Here is a 24,713-nt window from a genome sequence, read left to right as displayed (position 1 = left end):
AGTTCTTCAGCACTTTTAGATTGAAACAGTTGTTTAATTCTTCTTAACCTGATGTGGTCCTTTCCAAAGGCATCAGTTGTTTTGATGGATTTATACGTAAGATTTTTTGGATCAGGATAACTTGTAGCTTAATTGCTAAGATAGTAGCATGAGATGCTTAATTCTGGGCAGATTTGGATGTTCTTACTCTTTCATAAATTGATGTGACATGAAGTGATAGGCTAGAAGTGTTTAACAGCACTGGATGTTGTCTGTGATAAACTGTACGGACACTGCCACCTGCAGGCTGTCCTATGTAATGTATGAAAGGCCTGTTGAAAGAAACAATATTTAACTGTTAATATCTGACGTTGTGTTATGAAATCCTGCAGCTGATCCGAAGATGGAGAGTAAAGAAGACCAGTGGATGGGTGTAACTGTTCAAAGTCAGGGGCCAGGAGGAAATGTGGTGGTAAGTCTGAAGGTCTGACTTAAAAACCCATTGTGTGTCTCCCTAGCACGGTAAGACACTTGAGGTTGTAAAAGCTTGTAAGCTATTTTTCTAACCGTGAGTTAGCCTTTCTTTATAACCTTGTAACAGCCTAGGGTGGGCAGTGCATTTTCAGGGTGTCCACTTATGGTTTGATTTTTGTGATAGGTACCTTGTTTCTTTTAAATGCCACTGGGTATGGAAATAGGGAGAAATAGTGTGATGAGGTTGTAAAAGTAGTAGGATGTCGCCTGCCTGTTTTTTAGGATGATCAGCCTCACTTTAGCTTTCACCAGGAACTTTGAGTTGCGCCTGTGAATTAGTAAGTCCATTGCACTGCAGTAAGACCACTTGCTGGTCTTTATTTTATACGTTACAGAAAGATTTTATACAATACAGAGAGAAAAAGCTTTCAGGAGTTACCAGAGAACGTTAACTTTCTTAGCTCATTCTCAGTTAAATAAACCTCTCCTGGTGCTGTAGGATACTGGCTACATCATGACATGGTGTGCAGTGAGGCTTCCCCATCTAATTATGTTCTTGCAGGTTCATATCTGCAAGATACTTGCTTCCCAAACGGGAGGCAAACCACTTCAGGGTGTGAATCTGGAGTCCTTTAATGACAGAGGCAGAAATAACTTGCCTCAGTCTGCTTCAGAACCCAAAGAGAGGGGAGAGCAGACAGTCTCCTGCTCATTGAATAATTAATCATCAACTAATGCTGTCTTTGTAAGTGATAAGTGGGAAATGCACTTACTAGAGGAGACGTGGGCAGCCTGAAGGTCACTGTGCAGCAGGGCAGTACTGCAGTGCTCTGAGAATGGAGCACCTGGACACTTGCTTAATATTTAAGCCTTAACAGGAAATGGAGAAAAGGTGCATCAGCTGAGAAACCTGGTTTGCTTCTGCTTTTCACACACCTGCTGCAGCTGGTTCTGCAAAAAACGCTGCTGGCAAAGGATTTAGATTGTTCCATCTCTTCTTACAATGGTTTGGTGTTTACACCACTTAACCCAGCGCTATTCATCCTCTGTGTTAAATATTTGATTAGTATTATGTTCCCAGGTGAATAGTCTAAAAGGTTAAGGAACAGGTTGTGCTTGTACTTGCTGCTGCTCTGTCCCAGTGACAGTTATTCTGTAAGTGGAACAGCCAGCATAGGAAATAGGAACAACTTCCCTCCCTTTCATTGGAAGAGCTTTCAGCCTCTGCTTTAGGGCACTTTCCTGGCAGGGCTGTGTTCTAGGTAGTCTCAGGTAGGTGGTAGTTGAACCAGCTTCTCATGTTCCGCACAAGCATGTACGTCATTTAACTCTGCCAGCTATGGGGAAACAGACACTTCTTCCCTTATGAGAGATAGTGGTTCCCTCCTCACTTCTTGAAGGAGAGGTATTAGGTTTCAGAGAAGGCTTTAGGGCTAAACCTCAGAGGTTGCACAGGGAAGAGGGATTTAACCATGTGGCGTTATTTATCCATGAAGCTGGTTGCTCTGGTTTGTATCCATAGATGCTCAACTTTTCCCATACATTGCCCATAGGGAACAGTGAGCTCTCTGCATTGCAACATGGATGTGTCTGCAAGATGACTTGCAGCACTGCTAGCATGAAGTATTGCTAGAGGAGTCCAGCCTTCTTTTGATGACTTGCATACAAACATACAGAAAGCATCACTTGTTATTTCTTCTGTCTTGCAGACATGTGCACATCGCTATGAGAAGAGACAGTATGTAAACACAGTGCAGGAAACCCGGGATATCATTGGAAGGTGCTATGTGCTGAGCCAGGATCTCACTATTAAAGATGATATGGATAATGGAGTGTGGAGTTTCTGTGATGGTCGTTTAAGAGGGCATGAGAAGTTTGGTTCCTGTCAGCAAGGTGTTGCTGCTACTTTTACTAGAGACTATCACTATATTGTGTTTGGTGCCCCAGGCACTTACAACTGGAAAGGTATGAGCTGGCTTCCTTCCTGCCTATCCTTCCCAATTCCTTGCTCACAGGGGTTGCATCCTCAGTTCTCTTTTTTTTTTTTGGAAGGGGGAGGGGATAACAGGAGTCTAATTATTTTATCCCATTTTCACAAAATGCATGTTTCTGTATCACAAGTATTTACTGATACTCCTTTCAATATATTTATCCTGCAGTATTCTCCATTTTGTTCTGTGTGATGTCTGTAGAAAATAGGACTTCCCAAAGTAGATACTGTAGGATTGCAGGAAGATAACTGAATAGACCCATACTACAAGTATTCATATGTGAATCCATGGATAATCTGTCTGATTAAGAGCCAAGTACATCATCTAGGAGATAATCCAGAGCTGAAGGGGGAAAATAACCATGGTTTTTCTGTTAGTTTATATCGAGAAGCATCGAAATGGCTAGCTCTGTCTGAAAGTGATTTTCCCATCACACTTCATTAGACAAACAGCTGTAAATATTTCCCTCTTTAGAACATCTGATCCCTGAACCATTACGTTTTTTCCCTCGTACACCTGCGCCTGCTCTGTGAACCATGCAAAATCTTTGAGTTAAGCTCTGGCACAAGGTGTACTTTAGTGAAAACTTAATCTTCCCCGTATCTGTCAACAAAACCTGACCAAGCTGAAACAGCATATTGAGTTCACACACTGCTTGGCTTCAATTGCAGAGCAGTGCTATGACAGTCTGTCAGTCATCGGAGTACTCTTATGTATCATGGAAAACATGTTTGTGCTTGCCAGCCAAAATGTTAAATATGCCCCTGATAAAAGGGGAGCGCATATTCTATCAAGCAATAACTCTTCTCCCCATAAATAATGTTTTCTGAATACATCACCAGTGATTTTCATGGCTGAACAGTCATTTTTTATTATTTTTCTTTAATTCCTGTGTATTTACCTCCCTTTTAAGAGAGACTTTATGAGGTTAAGAACTGTGGGATGGGGGTGGTTCCTCACCATGTTGGTGCCATGTGTTTGCTGAGAATTTCCTTAGTGTCCCAGGTTTTCCAGATACTGCATGGCCTCTCTGGAGAGCAGCCTGATGGCACACAGATAGACCACAGAAATTCATTGCCTTTTGAAAATGTTTTCGACCAGTGCATTTTGTCCCATTTAAACAGCTGTCACTATCTCATTCATTGTAATTAATGTTATTTGGGAACCACTTATCTGTTATTTTTCTCCTTTACCATTCATTTGCTTTTATTTTATCATTTCATCTCCCCAGGGGTGGTTCGTGCAGAGCAAAAGAATCAGACATTTTATGATCTGGGTATCTTTGATGATGGGCCTTACGAAGTTGGTGATGAGAGCCGCCAAGATAAGAACCTAGTTCCTGTTCCAGCTAACAGTTACTTAGGTAGGATTAAGTCCATATGGTGAATGTCTTTAGGCATAAGTGTTCATTTATGATCCCAGCCTGATGCTATGATAGGAATTGGGAGCAGAAAATGCTTCATTTGCGGACCCTGTAATGTGTTAACCGTTTTGGCTAATTCACACCTCCCTCTACACTCATGGGCCAATTTTAAGTGTAAGGTGATGTTCTGCTGAGGAACCTAGAAGAGCTGCTAATGTAATGAGAGGTTTAAGAGCTGTGGTGAGGACCTACAGATTCTCGGGGAGCGATTATAATCGCACTGATGGTTAAGTTCAGTGTATGGATCTGTAGTCCTGAGACACAAGGTCTTTGCCACGTGGTATCAGAGGTTTATAAAAATACGAGTTTCTGGGTATAAGTGTCAAGACAGCAGCTTCTCCCTCCTGGTAAGTGAGTGCGATGGTTTTATTCTTCAAGTTTTAAATCTCCAGTGGCCTGCTTACAAGTCTTTATAACACCGTAATATGAGTTGTGTTTGTATTTAAAGTGTGTGTGTGTGTTGCAGGACATGAGCCTCTTGCACTCTCTGCATGCATGAAAGCAGCAATATGCCCTTAGGCCAGTGGACGTTACTGTACACCAGTGAGGTACTTTGGTGCAGAGAAAAGGCTGTGCTGCATTTTTGGAAAGGTCTCAAGCATGAAGGACCTTTCTGTTGTGGTGCAGGTTTCCATGTTCTGACCCACTGCTTTTGGCATTTGCAGCAAAAACAGTTTTGGCAACTTGAGAGTGGAATTTCTGTGTGAGTGGGGGAAACTGAACAGGTGGGAAGGGCATCACTCATCCAAAAAGTAGAAGTAAGTCAGGAGAAGAGCCAGCTTAGAGCTTTGTATCTCTTAGAAGACACAGAACATAAACTTCCATTAAGTATCAGCAGTAATTACTGGGTGTAAAAAATTAAACTCGTAAGAGCTTATGTTAGAAAGACAAGCTGCCAGCCCCTGCTGGTGAAACAGCAATTGGTGCAGTGAGGAGTGCTGCAGAGGTGTCTTTTGCTGTGAACAGAGCAACACAGACTTCTTGTAGTTCCCTAACAAATGCATTTATCTCCTACATGCAAATGCTGCCTTTGACGTGTCACAATCAAACCCACTTCCAGGCAAGCCTGCTGTGCACTGGCATTGCTGTGCCTCCTGTTTAGACAGTAAATAAACATGGTTATAGCTGCTTTGCTTAATTGCCATTCTTTTTCTCTTCAATCTTTCACTGGTGTGTACAGGTCTTCTGTTTTTGACAGCTGTGTCTGATACTCATCCAGATCAGTTTGTATACAAAACACTGCCTCCCAGCACACAGGTGGACAACTCGGTGGATGTAATGATGAATAGCTACTTAGGTTTGTGACCACCTGAGGTGGCAGCATCTGGTCAGACATAATCTCCAGACCTGTGACATGATCCTTTCCCCTCCATCCCCTCCTCATCTCAAATACATTGCAAGTAAAGCATGTAAACATCAGGATTCAGATGAAGAGGAGCTTGCAAAATAACATTTCTTCAGAGAAACACTGATTTGTCATGCATTTTTCCAAACCTCTCATCCCTCCCCCAGATGGGACTCCCTGAATGCTTCTGAAACTGCCTCATTGTGAACTGCTGTAACTGAGAATTTTCATGGTAGTGGTGAAGTGTTCCAGAAGGGAGATTTCTGTCTGCTGGCTGGTATCTTCCTTCCTTGCAATGCGCATCCCGTACTACTTTGTCTTTTATTGGATATGTTGGCAGATGCAGTGTGTTCTTTTATCAGTTCTGATACATTTAAAAACGTATTGACTTCTATAAAGTTGTAGAACTAAACAATTTGAATCTGTCCTTTAGGGCTGCTTATATCACAATTGCCCATTTCACCATTACTGTGTAAGCTGATTCTCAAATACTGTGTACATCCTTCACGTGAGATACTGTGCTTGTGTGTTATGTTGTGCATGTTTGCTACAGAACAATACTGACTCGTACTTAGCAAGGTTTAGAATAATTTTGCCAGAGGTGAACCATTTGTGCTATATTCAAGTGGTAAGGCTGGTGTTCAAGTTCTAAGCTGGTGTGGTTTAAAATGATCTTGTATTTGGTGTCTGTGAAAAGTAAATCTGAGTGATCAATGCAATAATATGTTCTGTGGAGGAAATACTTAGATGTTATGCATGGAGCAGTGTAGACTTGTAAAATGGATCCGCCAGTCTAAATAGAAATGGAGACTGCTCAGTACATTGCACTCTGTCTTAGGCAAAACTTCCATGATTCAATGTACCACTTTAATATAGTAGGAGAATTTATTTTCCCTGTCAGCAGTACAAGCTGTCAGTTTGTTTGTTCATATTTTATTTCTTTCTCTGTTAAAGGTTTCTCTTTGGATTCTGGTAAAGGAATTGTCTCCCAGGATGAGATGACTTTTGTGTCTGGTGCCCCAAGAGCCAACCACAGCGGAGCAGTTGTTCTATTGAAAAAAGAGAAAAACCAGAGAGCGCTGTCACTCGAGCACATGTTTGAAGGAGAAGGGCTGGCCTCGTCTTTTGGCTATGATGTTGCTGTTGTGGATCTCAACAATGATGGGTATGGCCTTGGTAACTCCTATAATGAAGGTTGACAGTCTGGTTTATTTCTGCTTTGATTTTCCACATTAGAAATACAAGGAATGCCAAATCCCATCTTCCATGTTTTGCTGGAGGAAATGGTGGGCACCTCAGAGAACCAGTCAGGATACAGTCTACATTTCTAATTACAGAAAAGAGTTTTATTTACACCTCTAGTGAAAACACAGAAGGAAAAAACGAATCCCAGACCTGATGAAGGCCCTAGAAGATCCTTGTATGTCACAAAGGGAACATGAGCAGTTTGTAGTATCGGAGCTGCTGTTGCTCAACCAGCTCAGTGTACTTTTCAGCCCTTGTTCAGCAGTTCTTTGGCCAGCTGACCTTGAGACCATGGTCCCATCAGTTGATCAGTCATTTTTCACAGTCCTTCTGTAAAAGCATCCCTTCCTTTTTTCCTTTAATTCTAAGGTGGCAGGACATTGTTGTTGGAGCCCCGCAGTATTTTGACAGAAGTGGAGACATCGGTGGTGCTGCCTACATCTACATTAACCAGCAAGGCAAATGGGACAGAGTAAAGCCCATTCGCTTAAATGGAACCACTGACTCCATGTTTGGTCTTGCAGTAGAAAATGTGGGGGACGTTAATCAGGATGGATATCCAGGTGAGTGAAACACAACTGCTGTACAAATGTGTAGCACTTTCATGTTAATGCCAGACCTGGAACACCCCTATGTACCTTCAGCATGAATGCAGGCTGCAGAAAGAGCAAGAATGATTTTAGATGTCCCCACTTCTTTTCAACAGATATTGCAATAGGGGCTCCCTATGATGGTTTTGGCAAAGTATACATTTATCATGGATCCAGGAATGGAATAAACACAAAACCAGCACAGGTAATGAAATAACCGTTACTATACAGAATTAGTCTTGCACAAAATGAATGTTAGGACTATCCATCTTCTTCCTTTCCACTGCTTTTAGTGGGGTGGGGGACATGCAGAAAAGGCACAGGGCCCTTGCATTACTGACCAGAAAGTTTAGGGATGCTTGATTTCAATACACATTTTTGCTTCCTGGGCAGTGCTTTGGCAGCAATAGCATGTAGAGAAAGAAAAAAGCGTGTAGATGGGTAAGTCTGGGTTTTCTGAAAGAAATTTTTGGATTTTAAAATAATTGGTGTGTTCATTTCCTCTTGCACTACTGCTCCTTCACTTTTCCTTTTTAAGAAGATAGGTTTATGTCTTTTTTGTGTTTACGTGAGGACTGCTGTGTTCAGTTTGCAAGGTGAGAATGGAACTTGATTACGCTTCCTAGAATCCTGTAAGAATATTTTGTAGATAAGTTTTCAGTTTCAAGTGCCTTATTGCATAAATGCTATAAATAAAGCTAAGCTAGGTTACATTGCTGTGCGAACCAGGAATTTCTGGTACTTGCTGCTACTGCACAGTAGTTCTTGGAAGAACAGGAAACCTTGGCACTTCAGTTTATTTACCTGAACACAGAGATCCCATTTCCTTGTATCTCTCTATTCTTTTTCTCCTGGCCATGAGTCAATGATGTTCACTTGTTGCTTATTTCACTTTTAGAGCTTTTAAATGTCTGAATTCCCTCAATCTGTTTGATCTTTAGATTCTTGATGGTGAAAAAACAGGCACCAATTTTTTTGGTTACTCTATTGCTGGAAACATGGACCTGGACAAAAACTCCTACCCCGATATTGCTGTTGGTTCCCTTTCAGATTCTGTTTCTGTGTTCAGGTATTATATACAGAACTGGTATTATATACAGAATAATACAGAAGTGATGTTGTATACAGAACCAAGGTTTTAGGTTTAGTTCTCTTAAAAACCAGACTGCTGAGAAGTAACACAGAGCTGTTTGGCCTGCAGTGCATTTTTCCTTCTAGAAGCTGGAAATTCTGGAGGGAAAAAAAAAACCATTAATTGGTTTATTTTAGACCTTTCTTCCTGTTGAGAAGCTTTACAATCAAGACAGGATAAGAGGGTCAGTGTGTACAGTTACTGTGGAGCGCTGATGTGTGTGGTATATCTGTACCCTGTCGTTGCCCATTGACAACTTACTTGGATGCTGATGTCCTTTGATGGAATTAAGAGTGATAAATAATTCTTTTGCCTTAAGAAGGAGAAGTTAATGGACACATTTGCTAGAGCTTTTGTTTGCTGCTGTTACAGATCTAATCTTGCTTTATTGAAGATAGGACAAAACCAAACCAAACCCCTCTTTTGTAGCAGAGGATCCAAAAGCAGCAAGGCATACAGCCTTCGTGATGTTGCACAGCTTTGAGACAGCCCTGTAGACACGATACTTTTGGATTTTGGTGGCATATGCCTTAATTAGGGATGAGGTCATGGTCTTTTGCAGACCTCTGCCTTTTTTCCAGTTTAATGTACTGTGAATCAGTAGTAATGAGCAGGAAGAGGACTGTCTCCTCATCAGAGCTGTGATTGCCATGTCAGCTTCAAGTCTTTGGTGGTTGCTGTCAGGTCCCGAAGGAGGAAGAACAGAAACTCCCCAAACAACTCTACCTTTCAGACAGACCACCTTTCCTACAGTTTTTTTGACCGTCCCATCTCTAAGGTGTATAGTATCTGTGTACCTAATTGGAATGTTCCTAAATGCACTGAAACAGCAGCCAACAAAAGGCACTCCTGTTGCTTATGGAAGAGAACAGAGTAGGTGGAAGGGAGGTCGTTTAGGTTTAAGTGTTCTGCTTACTCAAAAGGAGCTTTAATCATTTGCTGATAAGGGCAGTATGAAAACTTTTACAGAGATGAGAATGGGAACCTTTGTGGTGGCCAACAGTGGTGGCCTGCTTAAAAGAAATTTGCTAAAAGAGGAGGCGACTTACTGGCCATTTGAAACAGCGCTGAGATGCTTTGATGGGATCAGCTCATTCGTTTGCTCATGAGAACTGTCTTTTCTTGTCCCTTCCGAAAAGGAAGAGAAAGGAAAAGTTGTCAGGCTGAATTATGGTTACAGCCTACATGCAGAGGAGTCAGGAAATGAAAACATCTTTTCCCACAGCCACCCAGGCTCCACATTAAAGCTGTTGTGAACATTAATCTCAATGAACTTCAGTACCTACAGTAGTTCACATGGGCTGAATTACCATTGGGGTGGGAAACATCACTGTGAATTTCCTGGTTTTTCTACATGTGTAAAATGACAACCACAGAGACACGTTAACATGCCCTGCTTCCCGGGCAGGCATTTAGTTGTGATTGTGTTGGGTTTTGTGACTCACTGCTTAAACTTTGAGTAGTTTTGTTTCTAACCATTATCAAAGCCAAATTCTGTTTCCTGGGGTGCCTGTTGCAAATCCGTGCAGGCATGGAGGGTGTCTGGGATTTGCATGAGTTACTGCATTGATCTTAACAGAAACTTTTCCTTCTTATTTTACCCCCTCTTTTGATTCCCCATTTTTCCCCCAAATAAAGGTCCCGGCCTGTGATAAGCATTAAAAAAAGCATTACGGTACAGCCTGACCGGATTGATCTGAAGAAAAAGAACCCCGAGGACCCCAGTGAAATATGGTAAATTAAAAAAACAACAAACAAGTGTATCAGAAGCCTTGGTGTCTTGGGTTTTCTTTTGTGATGACGTTAAAGTGGGGGGCTGTGACAGTCATGCAGGTTAAGCAAATATACCTACATGTGATCATTTTGACTTCCTGAATTTGCTATGACCACTTTGCTAAGCACAACATGTGGAATTGTTCTGTTCATAATGTCCATTTTTGAAAATGAATGTCACTTTGCCACTTCAGATTTTTGGCACTTACCAGTACCTTGCCTTGAGCAGCTCTCAAGAGCAAATGCCAGAAAATATTCCTTCTAATTGCTTATTAGCCATTTTTTCTTGCTTTGCAGTTCTGTTTAGTAAGCAGCAAATTACTGTTACAGCAGGCAAACCAGAGTCATAGAACTGATAATATCAGTCAATGGACTGTTAAAACTTTTCAGCCTGTTGAACCGTGTCCTATTAATTTCTTGGCTCTTTTTACAGGATGGATGTAAAAGCCTGCTTTCAGTATACTGCAAACCCCAGTGATTTAAATCCGCGAATAAGTAAGTTTTGAAGATAAATGTTTCTGATGTGCTTGTCTGTCACATGCTTTGTGTTTTGTTGTAGGTTTAATTTATTATTATTTGAGCATGTAATGGAAGAACAGCACTCAGATTATAGTGACTGACCTCAGATTGTGACTGTCAGATATAAAATGTGACTCGGTACTAAGGTCAGTCAGATACCACATCATCTGTATTTAGAGTCATGCTGGTGTGTTACAAAGCTCATGACAGACCAAACTGAAGCTTTCTAGGTAATGTAACTGCCAGTGAGCAAGAGGCTGCCATACAGACCAACACCATGTTGCTTCTCTAGGTTAGTGCTGCTTTAGAAAGCAGTTTTAAAAGCCCATCTTATAAATCATTAGTAAGCATTATTTCTCTTTGGAGACTTACATATAAACCAGCATTCAGTATTGATGAAAATGTTTTTGTGGAAATTGGTAATGGAAATAAAAAGATCTTTGTATTAATAGGCGCTTGGAAGACTGTGCCATAAACATAGTTAGAAATGTAAAGCATCAGTTTCTCATGTCTTCTGTTTTTTCTTTTGTGAAAATGCCACTGTTACTACATCTGGGAAAACTGTAGGATTTTGAGAGGAAATGAGAAGAATTTTAAGCCCAAACCTCCTTCTCCTCCTGTGCGGTCTTGAGTTTACTTTCTCAGTTACTTGTCAAATCCATAGGATGTGCCTGAATAAGGTCCTGGTCCTTCAACAGGTCAAGTGCTTCCAGCTCTTAGAGGCTGCTCACATGTGCCAGTCTGTGCACTCCTCAGGCCTGGAATGCTCAGTGCTGTTCCCATCCTTTCAACATTAAACTGTCTTGGTCAATATGTAGATGATGAAAAGATGCAGAGTTCAGAGCATTCACAAAGTTTTGTATCTCAGCCCTCTACTGGCTCCACAGCAGCAATTACAGCTCCTCCAGCCAGCTCTGCATGCTGGTGAAGTAATGGGGTACTTCGGGAATAAAAGGTTTTGGTGTAAAAGTTTCCTTTAGGTACATGGACAGGGTACCTGGCCCTGCACTGGAGAGGGGCAAAACAGCCGAGAACAGTTTGTGAAGCCCAGCACTGGCTGGAACAGCCTCCCAGAATAACATTGCAAGGTCATAGCTGGTGAAATGAAAGTTCTTTTTAACAAGGCAAGGGTTCTTTTTACAGCGACTTACTTTATTTCTTCATCTAGAGATCACGTACACATTTGAGGCAGAAAACGAGAGGAGGCAGTTAGGCCTGCCGTCCAGGGTGCGGTTTAAAGACCACCTGTCTGATCAGTTCACTGCAAACACAACCCTGAGGGGGCAGAACTCAAGAGAGTGTGTGACAACCAAGCTTGTACTGCAGGTAAGGCATTTTGTTTCGTTTAGACCCACTGAAAACAAAAGCACGCTCTTTTTTTCAGCCTCATGGTACCTTTGTGTATCTTAAAAGTCACATACAGTCTAAAGCTTTAAAACTAGAAAACAAACCGTAATTAAGTAGTACCTTAGTATTCTCTGCACGCATGCTGCTTCTTCCTGTTGCTTTTCCTACAAAGCATGAATAAAAGTTGTAGCCACTGCCGCAATAGAGAGGGAATAGATGCCAGACTGGAGAGCTGTTTCCAACAGAAGTAATTGTTACAGAATTTAACGGTGTCACTGGCTAGGAAAAGAATTTTAACCCATGGGTTTTGGAGGGGATGAATGGGCAGGACAAGAAAGCTTGGTAAGTGCTCTCTGACTTGGTTGCTACAGCAGACCTTAAAAGTGGCACTATTCCAGGAGCTGAACAAACTCTCTGCCTGTGGCTCACCAGTAATGAGCCAGCTTCCACCATTGCTTTTGACCAGAGCAAATTAAGCAGCTTGAACTTCATGCAATACAATTACAGACTGGTTTGGGTTGGAAGGGACCTTAAAGATGACCTAGTTCTACCCCCCGTGCCACAGGCAGAGATACCTTCCACTAGACCAAGTTGCTTGCAAAGCCCCATCCCATCTGGCTTTGAACGCTGCCAGGACTGGGATAGGCACAGCCTTCCTGGGCAGCCTGTTCCAATGTGTTATTTCACTGTTGCAGTGTGAATTTCATTTGCCTGAGTTACCATGTTATTCCTAGGAACTCTTGCCAGTGAGAGAAATCATCACTGGGAAGCCAGGCAAAAAACCCAAACCAGCCAGCCAGTAGGGCTGGGCTCCTTGTGTTCTTGTGCCTTTTTAGAAAATGATGGGTTTCTATGTGGTGAATAGTTTCAAACAGTGGAAGATGTAGGAGGAAAGATTTAGCTTTAATGCTTGTTCTAAAATTGACATCAGAAGCTAGCCTTTGTGTTGCTTTTTCTTCTCTGCACTGTACACTAACTATGCCGTTTAAAATATTTCAACAGGACAAAATCAAAGATAAGCTACGACCCATTCCAGTGTCAGTCACTGTTAAAATTGCTGGCCTGGAGTCTAGCTCACCATCCACAAGAAAAGAGAGAGCACTTCCAGATCTGATACCAATTCTAAATTCAAATGAATCTGAAACGAAGACCACAAAGGTAAGCATTTGGTATCACGTTTTCCCACAAATCTGCACTTTGATGGATCACTGAATTTTAAAAACTGTAGAAAGCTGAATTATGACCAAAGGAAGTAACTGGGGTGGCACTGGATGTGTAACTACTGGCTTATATTCTGTATTTGTTTGTAACTTGTTACAGAATGTTATGAACTTTATCCTGTGTTCCTTTTGCAATAGAAGTGGAGATAGTATAGTGGCCAGGCTGGTTTGGTTTGTTTTTTTTTTCCTCTCCACAACAAGTTTAGGAAGAAATTTACTTTTGATTAAAACTGGAAATCCATCGTCTCCTGCTGTGAATGCTTGTCCCACATCACAAGTAATGTACCACCTAATTTTTCCATGGTTAGGATGCTGTAATGGCATTAGAGCTCTGCAGCACTGGATAAGATAACTCATTTCCTTAGCACTCACTGAAGGCTTAAGGATGTTGCTCCTTATTAGAAGTGTACCTCTTGCTTAGAATTATCAAACTTTGCCTCTTGGTCACATTTACAATTGTCAATTATTAGCACCAAGGGCTGTGTCTCACAAAATAATGTCTTGATGGGCAAGAGTCAGGTTAAAATCTTACCCTATCCAGGAAAGTGTCTCTGATGCTTCATGCAGTACACATCAGGAATCTTGTTTTAAGCTGTTATCATATGACATGTAGTAAAAGTCCTTTGGCTTTATTTAGGTGGAGTTCTTAAAAGAAGGATGTGGAGAAGACAATGAATGTCACAGCAATCTGAAACTTCAGTACCGGTTTTGCTCTAGAGAAGGAAATGAAGACAGGTTTACTTACCTACCAATGTAAGCCTTGATTAATGCAGTGCTAGAATTCAAATTACTAACAAGTGCTTAAAAGAGCTTTTAGCAGAGGGGTTTGGGCATAGAGCAGCTTTGTTCTGTTACTCTGGTAAAGACAGCCCTGTGCGGCTGTAATCACCTGTCAGGGTGAGGAAGGTGGGGCACTGGGGATGAGCTGTAGAAAAGCAGCAGTGGTGGTACAGTCAGATGGATACAAGTGACCACAACTATGCATATGTGGGCTAAGAGTTAGAAAAAAAGTTTCTAACCCTTGGAGAAACGATTCTAAACCAGCCTTGCAGAAGTTTGTGTGTGATACTATCAGAATATATAGTATAATATATATTACATATATATATAGTGTTAACTATTTCTGAGTTGAAATTTGATTGTATGACATGATATACTATAGTCTAGTAGCCCAAGACAAACAGTTACAGAGAAGTGAACAGAAAACTGATTTCACAGTAACACACACCTGACATGCTGCTGCATCCCTCCTCCCTGGAGGGCCAGAGAAATCGGAAAAAAGGAATTATTTCTTTACTGTCAACAGTCAGTCACCTTTAGCAGAGACTGCCACAGCCTGGCTCAGAAGCCAAAACCATACACATTTTACAAGACAAAGTAGGTCAGTAAACTCACTGAGGGGAAATTCACCACTATTACAGGTGAGCCAGAGGCAAGTGCTGGTTCATAAATACAACCTCTTGATCACCTGAGGGGGGGTGTATTGGTCTGTTCTGTCCTGGTAACTTCCTGAGACAAAATACTAGTCTGGGGAAAAAAAACCTCTGACCATTCATGTGTTTATGGTCTAACAGCAGTTCTTCCCTAACGGAGAGAATTGTATTTGGGCAAACCATAGTAAGAAGCAAACTTTCATACACATTTGTCTTCCTAATGCACAGCCCTGTATACTCTGTGTCTGTAGTGAAAATGGTGTGCCGGTGCTTGTTCTGAAAGATCAGAAGGATATTGCCCTGGAGATAACAGTGACAAACAATCCATCTGATGCAAAAAATCCACAGAAAGATGGTGAGGATGCGTATGAAGCTAAACTAATAGCAACTTTCCCAGACAGTCTGACTTATTCTGCATTCAGAGAGATGAGGGGCTATCCTGTAAGTATTTTAATATTAAATTTAATATAAATATTAAATATTTTCAACATATTTTGACCTTTTATTGTTTCTGTTTCATCAGGAAAAACAGCTAACATGTGGTGCTAACCAAAATGGCTCTCAAGCAGAGTGTGAACTTGGAAACCCTTTTAAAAGGAACTCCAATGTAAGTTGCACCTATTTTACTCAAGTTACAAAATCCGATTCCTGATGCAGTTGTCCAAAGTTTCTGTGTGTCGTTAACTGGAAATTTGATTTGGATCTGTCTTTTTAACTCTAAAACTTGATGGCGTATTTCTATGATACTGTATTGTTACTTCTTGTCTAGGTAACCTTTTATCTGATCTTAAGTACCACTAAAGTTAACGTTGATACAACGGACTTGGACATCAATCTGAAGTTGGAAACGTAAGTTTTCTTTGTGTGCACGTGCTGTGTTTTATATACAGTTGTAAACAGTTTGAAGTAATTTGCTAAATTCACAAAAGTAGTAGTAATGTGAATACTGCCAAATCTGTAAAATAAACAGCATTGTTTCCTTTTCATTGTAGAACAAGCACTCAAGTGAATTCAACACCGATTACGGCTAGTGCTAAAGTGGTTCTTGAATTGCTTTTATCACTCACTGGGTATGTGATGATAGTATAATGAATGGGGGGTTGGGGATGACAGTATTGCCAGAGACTTGATTAAAATCTGCTTATTCTCATTCCCCTTCCCCACCCGAACAGAGTTGCTAAACCTTCTCAGGTGTATTTTGGAGGTAACATCGTTGGTGAGAGTGCTATGAAATCTGAAGATAATATTGGAAACCTCATAGAGTATGAATTCAGAGTGAGTAATTTATATTAATGCCAACAGCTGGTTTTAATCAACAGTTTATCTTTTTATGCATATGAATACTTGGAAAAGTTGCTGGATGCAAATAGACTATTTCATCTCAAAATCCTGACTTCCCATGAAGAAGAACATGCAGTCTGACTGCAGACCAGAGCTTCTTTTCAGGCCTCGATGGGTTATGGTCTTTTGAGTGAGTGGCCTGAGGCTTGCTTAATTTTTTTTCCAGAGCAGTTTATGCACATTCAGCTGTACAGCATAAATCCCCACGCAGGTAGGGAACAGAACTGAAACCCAGAACCCTAACTGTGGTGTGCTCAGGCGTTAGCTGATACCCACAGACAGCGAGTTATGTGTACCTGCTGCGTGCAGGGCTGAGCAGGCAAACGATGACACTGTGGGAGCCACTGTGAATGTGCGGGTCTGTTTCACTCTTTGTCTTCTGCATAATTAATAAATCGAGGAGAATGTGAGAGAATTTTCTTTCCGTAACAAGTATTTATCAGCGAGAGAGTGACTTTCCCTATATCATTAAAACGAGCCACTTTGTACATAGTAGTTTGTCAGGATTAAAGCCCATCTCTGTTGCTACTTTGTTCTTCTGCACCTGTATGTATATATTACAGTAGAAGCAGCTAGTAGAAGCAGAAGTTTTAGAATGTGCTATCATGAACAGTAACATCAAGAAAGCAAAAAACAGGTTGGGAAACAACTTCCAGACTTAGGAGAGCAACAGCTGGTTATTCTTCTGTGTCAGAGTTCCTCGTAAACTTGCAATTTACCTCACTTGCGTAACTGAATGATTTGTTAACTCTAAATTGGAGTTGTTGTTTCACATGAAGATAGACTTCTAAAAATCAACACCTTAAATTTCATGTTAGGGAATTTTAATCCTTATGTTTCAACTCTATTTACTTGCTATCCAAGCATGCTAGTTTTATGCTATTTTTGACTGTTTCATCTGCTTTTATATTTCTTGTTAGCTGCATGCTTAAAACTTGCCCATCAATAACAGTTTTGATCAATAAGAAAATCCCTTTAAGAAGTATTTCACAGTTTACAGAATGTTTGTTTTAACAGGTAACTAACTTGGGCAGACCACTGAAAACATTTGGTACCGCTTCCCTGGACATCCAGTGGCCGAAGGAAATTAGTAATGGCAAGTGGCTGCTTTATTTGATGAAAATAGATTCCAAAGGATTGGAAAAAGTCTCCTGTCAACCTGAAAGTGAAATTAATAGTCTGCATGTTGTGGTATGTTACCCTCTATGTCTTCTGTTCATGACTTAGTGAAACATGAAAGCACTGCAGCATGTGGCAGTAGGGCCTTGCCTCCAGAACTTGCCTCCAGAAGGGTTTTTTGTTTGTCTTAAGCAGTTCACAAGCACAGTACAGGAATAATGTATCAAGGGTTTAGCTTATTAGGAGACTTCAGCTAATGAGGACAGTGTGCTTAAGGACTGAGAATCTGTCATCATGGTGGCTGGTTTTGCGATGGGCACTGCTTTCATAAGCTCTTACAGGATACAATCACTGATTGCTTTCACAAATTTCATCAGCATTATTGAAATCTCTTCGCAATAAACAGCAAACATCCCCCAGCCCAGGGGAATTCCATGTGCTTTTATTAACAAGAAAGAAGCCAGCTTGCATTTAGATTTCCTTATTTACAACAAATAAGAAAAAATTTCTCAACCAAGTGTCAGGCCTGCTGAAGTGCTATATCTAGGTGTGATTTTCTTTTCCCCCCATATAATCTTAAGATCATTTTGGAGGAGTTCTAATTTCCACCATTAAAACTGCATGCACGTAAGCCCATCAGTTAATGAACTTTCACTGCAAGTGTAATTAATATACAGTAAAAAAAAAATCATCTACTGACTCTAGCAGAATCTTACTCTTTTAGCATAGTAACATTAATACTCTTTATATAGAACAAAAATTGAAGTAACATCAAAGGCTTTATAAATCTAAACCCTTGACCTATTAAAGAAAGTAATCAGTTGACCTCTAGGTAATCTCACATTCTAGTAGTTGTCCTGACTACTATTAGCCATAAATGTGGGTAAGTAGGGATATATAATGATGTCTCTCATGCTGATCTTGGAACAATAAAATACAGTACTTGTTTCTCTGGTTGTATGGGGTCAGCATTAAGAGATACCTATGATAGATAAACTGCTAAAAATTTTTCCTTCTTTTAGGAATCCCATAACTCAAGACAGAAACGTGAGGTTGCAGAGAAGCAGACTACAGACAGCAAAACACTTTCTTTATTCTCAGAAAGAAAATACAAGACCTTGGTAAGCATATTGCTCCAATGTAGTCTTGTCAGATATCACCCTCTGCACTTGTAAGAGGGCTTTTCTGAGTTTGCCAGGGTGAAAGAAGGTACTGCTTTGCTTTTGTCTTAAATCCAAGTATCAGTTCTTCTAAAATTTCCCCATTTACATTATTTGCTGATGAAAGAGAAATGGGAAAGAATTTCTCCATATTAAAATAAATAGGTAATTGCATCTTCATTGTATTTTCCAGTTGCTGTCAGTGCAAACAGAGTTTGGTTCCTGCACATAAATATGCTGTATATAATCCAATTTTCAATCTCAGGGTTAAACAGTTTGTGAGGATATGTTTTTATTTACATATATAAACTTGTAATTGCAGGACTGCAATGTGAATGCACGCTGTGTGGACATAAGATGTCCCCTGAAGGGTTTAGACAGCAAGGCATCTATAGTGCTACGTTCCAGGCTGTGGAACAGTACTTTCTTAGAAGTAAGTCCCCTTACGTGCCCTTTCTGGAAGGTCACAGCTGTTTCCTGTTCCGTGTCTAATTTCTGTATTTTTTGTAACAGGAATACTCCAAGATGAATTATCTGGACATTCTTGTTAGGGCTTCAATCAGTGTTCCTGCTGCAGCTAAGAACGTTAAGCTCACAAATGAAGTTGCTCAGGTACGTTCAACATTTAATGCTAACCCTATGTTGTGGTTGTGGTGTTTCCAGCTTAAATCAGAAGTTGGGGGGGCGGGGGGACGGACCCAAACCAAACCAAACCAAACTAAACTGCATATAACAACCACCACTGAGCCAACCAAAGAAAACCCACTGAAAAACTACAACCAGACAAAACGGAAACCCCCCACATTTTAAAAGTAGCTAAAAGCTTAACTTCTTAACCAAGTTTTGAATTATCTATTGTTTTTACCTTGTTTTGGGTTGGATAAGTTCACTACCATATTTAAATAACACCAGCAGGAACTTTTTCTTCAAAAACATTTTGTAGGTGAGAGAGAGAAGGCATCTTGTTAGAGATAAGACTATATAAACTGTAACAGTATATTAAACATGGACCCTTCTGACATGCTCTTTCCATCTTAATGCATTTCTCTTCTTTAGGTGCGTGTTACTGTCTTTCCTGCAAAACCAGTAGCCCTTTATACAGGAGTACCTTGGTGGATCATCGCAGTGGCTATTTTTGCTGGCATATTGATGCTTGCACTGTTGGTATTCTTACTATGGAAGGTGAGTTCTTATTCATCTAATTATATTTCCTGGTCTACAACTGACAAGACAGCATAATAATTAAGCAAATTATTAAGTTCGTATTTGGGTCTCAAAATAGAGCAAACTGCCCAAACCGTATACTGCTTTTGAGTCTCAGTTTTGCAACATTTGGAATTAAAATGATTACATGGGAAGACTTGTTACAAAATTTTTCAGCTTCCACATCCTCACAAGATGAAGTATTTTGAGCTCTGTGCAAAACTTGAATCAGAGCCTATATTTACTTTGATGTGGATGGATACAGCTAATGGGAGCTTCTGCTGTTAGGTGTAAAATTTCATGTGAACTACTTACAAATGTTTTAGCAGGGCTTTGTTCCCAGTAGCATTAGAAATGCCATTAAACTGACAGTATCACAAAAGACAATTTGTAAAATAAAAAGTTAAGTACCTATTTTTCAACTACCTTTGGCATTTTTACAACCAGTTGTGGTTCCACGTATAACAGGGCAGTCCTTTTAGTTTTTAAGAGACATAAGCAGTTAGTACGTGCTGTTACAGGATAGCACAAGGTTACTTAGCCTTTTCTTTCTATCTGTCACTTACTTTCTTCTGGAGAAACTGCAGCAATTAGCTTTACTGAGGAGTTCCTATTTGTTGCAAATTACTTCTCACAGGATAGTTCTGATTTCCTGTGCAGTAGTCCACAACGTATTTCAGTAGAGACTTCTTTCTGTTCTTCACTGCCAGCTGTGGACCTACTTTATAGTATCTTTTCTTAAAAACAAAACAACCAACCAAACACAAACAACAGCTGCATTATAAATTTAACAAAGTGCTTCTAAACCAGTATATTTTTACCTCAGGTTATTCTGTTGTTCTGCAGATTTAGTCCAAGAAGTTCTCAGATCTAGAAGCTGCTGAGACCTTGTGATTTAGTTTTTTTTCTTCTGGAGGGGGTGGGGAAAGGAGGACTGCAAAGGGGTAATTTAGGTAATTCAGAGGTAATTTAAATCAGTTTTAACAGGTTTGACTTCTTCCAGTCCACAAAAATTGACTAAATACCTTGCTTCCTTGTAGTGTGGTTTCTTCAAGAGAAATAAGAAAGATCATTACGATGCCACATATCACAAGGCTGAGATCCATGCTCAGCCATCTGATAAAGAGAGGCTTACTTCTGATGCATAGTATTGATCTACTTCTGTAATTGGTAATTGATGGTATTTTTTAATGTTTAACTGTGGCACATGCTCTGGTTGTTGCGGTGGCTAACTATGGAGCTTTTATTGCATATGTTCTATTAACTTTTGGATTTCAAACTATCATACTTGCTTGCTCATTCTGTTGATAGATTTTTTTGCTTTTGGTGCACGTGAACACACACAGGCATTTACCTTGGTCTAAAAAGCTTCTTGTTTATTTCTTTAGCAAATGTTGATTTCTTGCAATGGTTTTTAGTCTTTAATTTATGTTTTAGCAGTACACCTAAGTTTTTTAAGTTTGAGAGATGGTAATCAACACTGCAGGGTTAATATACAAAGCTAAGACTGTGGACAACAGATAAACTTGCTTTACTAATCTTTAATGCATGCTAATAGGTACATGTTGCTTATAAAGAAAAGGGGTTTCATAATGAAAATTGCTATGGAAACATCTTTTTCTTCAGTTCTAAGGTACACTTTTCTAGGAACACACTTTCTTTTGCTGAAGCTACTAGATGCATGGTAGTTTATGCTCCTAGCAACCTTTATTCAACTTGAGATATTACATGCATGTACACTATATTAATAAGTGATGCTTGGGATGAGGGAGTGGGGAGGAGTAATTAACTAAAATATGTCATATAAATGTTTAATGAAATCTTAACTAAGCAGTGGCTAAAGATTTGGCCTATGTCTCAGTGCAGTTTTTTAAATTCAGTCCCATGTAGGTTCTAGTATTTTTTAAAAAACAAACCAGCAACAACAACAAAAAACCTCACAACAAAAACCGAGCAACAACCAGACAAAAAGAAAAACCCCAGCACCACAAATACCATGAACAAAACCGCTTTAGTATTTTCCCCTCTAGTAGGTACCTAATGACAGCTGGATGGCACAATGTCTCTTAACCTTGACATCAGTGACCCCTGAACATGTGAAGTTCAGTATCTACCCATCATCATCTTCGGAACTCTGTGGCCATAACTCCATTTTGTTTTGAAAATTAATTTTAATCTATTCATCAATATTTAAAATCAGTTTTTACAATGGCTTTGAATAAAAACTTGCAGGGCACAAAAACTGCACTAGGTTTCACGCAGTGAAGAGACTTGTGTCATGGCACGTTACAGAACTCTCCAATTATGGCTTTTTTCTTTTTATCCTATGGCTAGCTCAGCAAGAGCCATGTTCTAATACTGTGAATGGGTAGTTAATTCAGGTGACTATAGTTGAGATGGTGCTTTGAAAAACAAGGCCCTCATGTAGCTTTTCTTGAAGGTCCTGGAAGTCTTTGTCTTTAAAATATGCCACTGTACAAGACGATACCACCTCCGATTCAGGAGAAGCAAGCTTTCCTGAACTACATCTGTAATTGTTTTCAATTTTCTTACCCATGCAGAACTTATCTCTGTAATCGTAGTACTTCGGCAACAACTTAAATCTAATCTGTTCTTTTTCTTCTCTGCTGTAGTGCGGGTTCTTCCAGCGTTCCAGGTACGAAGACAGTGTCCCCCGGTATCATGCTGTAAGAATTCGAAAAGAAGAGCGACACATCAAAGATGGGAAATACAAAGAGCTTGAGACAAAACAATGGTTCACAAAATGGAATGAAAATGAAAGTTATTCTTAGTGAAAAATTCTTCTCATCACAAAGTTCAGAGAGAAGTTAAAGTTTTATTAATGGAATATTGATGGAGTTAGACCTATGAACACTATTGACATTCACCATTTGATTGTAGATATTACTACTTATATTGAGGCTTTTGTTTGCACAGTTAACATTGCTTCAAAAGACTTTACTTGCATTATTTAATTTCCAGACTGCCTCTTTCCCCGCTTCAAATCTAACTCTCACTTCAGAAGATGCTGTGTTGATTTGGGGTCTATTCTGCAAAATACGCAAAACCACTACAACAGACCTCTTCCTGTGATCCTAATCTCCTTCCTAGGGATGCAAGGAATGGACAGTTAAGGTCAAGATAAGTTCTTCATCCTTCCCTCAGTGCATAGTCCATTGTAAACACACAGTTGCCTTAACACACCTTGTGCAAGTACACTTTGAAGACCTGCCAATCTACTTTAAACTTTGCCTACTGCAGTAGTTAGGGCTTAACAAAAAGCATCGTCTTTAAATTACATGTGCAATAGGTCATTTTGCTCAAATTGTGTGACTCTTGGTCACAACAAATACACACAGGTTTGTTTTGTTGTTTGTTGTTTTTTTTTTCTTGAGGTTTTTTTTTTTTTTTTAAGAGAGGCTTGAGTATTAGATGTACTTTTTGTATATACAAATTTTAGTCATTTTTGTATTTATTTTTGTTATAAATCATTGTCTTTGACTAACTGTTAGGCCAAAGACTTAACTGAACTTTCAAGTCCACTGTGTTTTTGAACTTCAGAGTATGAGACCTGAGGCTATCACTGCATTTTAATAAGTCACTGAAGGTGCCAATGCTTTCTAAAATTGTAAATATTTATTCCAGTGATGTGTATGGGGGCTTTTTTGTGATACATGTAACTTCATGTAATAGGAATCATCAGGTCTTGTAACATGATCTGTATATTACTTCAGACTATTGAACAGTCTGGACACCAAGCAGAAGAAAGGGTTCTAGATACAGTTTTATACTTAACTGCAAGTGCGAGGTTCTCTGGAAACAGCTTTCCAGCTTCATAAGAAATTCTTGTTTGGCCAAGGCATTGACTACTGCAGCTGTCACATAGCACTTGAAGGAGGCTCTACATGCCCAACTTACCTTAACTAATGGGATCTGAGCTGATCCATGTTGAGACTACTGAATTGTCTTGAATACCTGAATGTTGATAAAAGTAGAATCACAATGTTGTATTTGTCAGTAATCTAGTTATTGTAACATAACTGCTAAAACTATTTAAAGAGTTTAGTTTTTTACCCATGTTCTAAAGCTTTGGTACTATTTAAGAACAAAGATTTAGTTCACAGTTGTTTATTCCATGTGAAACAGAATTCTGCTCAAAAAGTATGCATGTTAAGTGCTAGTAATTGAACTATGCAAAAACCTCTTGGTACTTTTTCCCCTCATAGGGTAAAAGCCTGCTAGGAGGGCAGCTGTCAAGTGTCTTATTTTTACTAACTTTGAACGTACCTTCTTTAAGGTGTGGTCACCTAATAAGTTATTAGAAAAAGTGCATTAATTTAATAGACTCTTCTTCCTTCCATTAGATAATCTCAGTATGTTGTGACGTTATGAACACTTACATGTGTATTTATCTGTTACCTGGTTTTTGAGCTTTTATTATTCTAGCCTACTTGCTGAAAGGCTTAGCAGCATCAGAAGCCAGGCTAGTCAGAGCTAAGCCTGACAAATAGCCTTGGATTTAAAAGCAGGTTGTGTCCCTCACCTATGAACATGAACATTTTAGCAGCATTAAAACTGCAAATTCTTGGAAAGTCCTGTCATTGGTCTACATTTCTCTCAAGACTTTTCTTGTACCAGGTAGCAATGCTACATTCAAAATTACCTGTGGATAGTTGTATAGAAGTGTGAAATAAAATTCCTTTTTTTTTTTTTAATTAAACATTGGTTTGGTAGTAGTGATTTCTTACCATAATTATCTGAGGTAGCCATAGCCAAGTTCACTAGAAGAGTAAGGTGGAAGCTGCAAGCTGTAACAAATCGTCTCACACTCAATACTGCCATGACTGGGGGTGGCCTCCCCCATGCAAAGGACAGATAAGGCAGCTGCAGGAGATAACACACAATCTCATGCTCACAGACTCCCTGATGGCTGCTGCAGTTCCCAGCATTAGGATAAAGCAGGCTCTGGTAAAGCACCAAGTGTCAGCTCCCATAGGGCAGAGCTACCCCCTCCTCTCCACACTTCACCTCTGCTGCCCAGGGTACTTAGAATGCATGTGGTCTTCTAAAAGCTCCCTGGCCAGACAGGTGTTTCCGTAACTAGGAAAAATGGATGCATCCCCCAAAATTAGTCAAGGACACATACCTATCTGTAATTAGCAGTGGAAGTTTGATACTGATAGTCACTTACATGATTGCAGGATACAGCTTCTACTACACCAAAAACAACCCCCCAAAACGAAGACACTCCGTGGCCCCAAAACCAGGAAAGCCAAAAAGATGCAGAGAAACAACACAGGAAACCTGTGGCTTATCTCCATTTTTGAGACACTAACCCTCAAGAGGATGCTGGGAGAACAGATACATAGCTGATACGAGGAAGTACAGCACAAATATATTAGATTTTATATATGCTATA

General features: G+C 39.9%; 1 protein-coding gene and 1 long non-coding RNA gene across 6 annotated transcripts in view; one reads left to right on the top strand and one right to left on the bottom strand.

The window, feature by feature from the left end:
* The window catches only part of ITGA6 (integrin subunit alpha 6), a 54,118-nt gene extending 31,453 nt beyond the window's left edge, over window positions 1-22,665 (top strand). For 2 of the 4 annotated variants that reach the window (XM_061380477.1, XM_061380464.1), the window contains 23 exons: window positions 372-451; window positions 2,163-2,418; window positions 3,676-3,807; window positions 6,167-6,377; window positions 6,827-7,020; window positions 7,164-7,252; window positions 7,989-8,116; window positions 9,818-9,913; window positions 10,386-10,447; window positions 11,640-11,797; window positions 12,821-12,976; window positions 13,676-13,791; window positions 14,723-14,912; window positions 14,995-15,078; window positions 15,241-15,320; window positions 15,464-15,541; window positions 15,644-15,746; window positions 16,830-17,003; window positions 17,954-18,052; window positions 18,414-18,524; window positions 18,605-18,703; window positions 19,148-19,273; window positions 21,928-22,665. In XM_061380477.1, coding sequence (XP_061236461.1) covers window positions 383-451; window positions 2,163-2,418; window positions 3,676-3,807; window positions 6,167-6,377; window positions 6,827-7,020; window positions 7,164-7,252; window positions 7,989-8,116; window positions 9,818-9,913; window positions 10,386-10,447; window positions 11,640-11,797; window positions 12,821-12,976; window positions 13,676-13,791; window positions 14,723-14,912; window positions 14,995-15,078; window positions 15,241-15,320; window positions 15,464-15,541; window positions 15,644-15,746; window positions 16,830-17,003; window positions 17,954-18,052; window positions 18,414-18,524; window positions 18,605-18,703; window positions 19,148-19,273; window positions 21,928-22,086 — 2,970 coding nt within the window. In that variant the 5' untranslated portion in view covers window positions 372-382 and the 3' untranslated portion in view covers window positions 22,087-22,665. Of the gene's footprint in view, window positions 1-371; window positions 452-2,162; window positions 2,419-3,675; window positions 3,808-5,047; window positions 5,165-6,166; window positions 6,378-6,826; window positions 7,021-7,163; window positions 7,253-7,988; window positions 8,117-9,817; window positions 9,914-10,385; window positions 10,448-11,639; window positions 11,798-12,820; window positions 12,977-13,675; window positions 13,792-14,722; window positions 14,913-14,994; window positions 15,079-15,240; window positions 15,321-15,463; window positions 15,542-15,643; window positions 15,747-16,829; window positions 17,004-17,953; window positions 18,053-18,413; window positions 18,525-18,604; window positions 18,704-19,147; window positions 19,274-20,334; window positions 20,465-21,927 lie in introns of all 4 variants that reach the window. The other 2 variants (XM_061380485.1, XM_061380470.1) reach the window with 2 other exon arrangements.
* On the bottom strand, window positions 4-23,562 carry LOC133206576 (uncharacterized). Of its 2 annotated transcripts, none has more exons than XR_009723808.1 (3): window positions 23,213-23,562; window positions 21,848-21,979; window positions 4-311 (listed from the first exon to the last, which is right to left on the bottom strand). It is a non-coding gene; the product is annotated as an uncharacterized LOC133206576 (long non-coding RNA). The 2 variants fall into 2 exon arrangements; XR_009723811.1 differs by lacking the exon at window positions 4-311 and adding an exon at window positions 16,227-16,356.
* Window positions 23,563-24,713: the final 1,151 nt, after the last annotated feature.

This window comes from Neopsephotus bourkii, unplaced genomic scaffold, assembly GCF_033783945.1.
Source record: "Neopsephotus bourkii isolate Nb327-2 ecotype Australia unplaced genomic scaffold, CSIRO-AGI_Nbou_v1 NB_196, whole genome shotgun sequence".
NCBI lineage: Eukaryota > Metazoa > Chordata > Aves > Psittaciformes > Psittacidae > Neopsephotus > Neopsephotus bourkii.
Note: the sequence above shows the minus strand (reverse complement) of the source record. Positions and strands in the feature narration are given on the sequence as shown.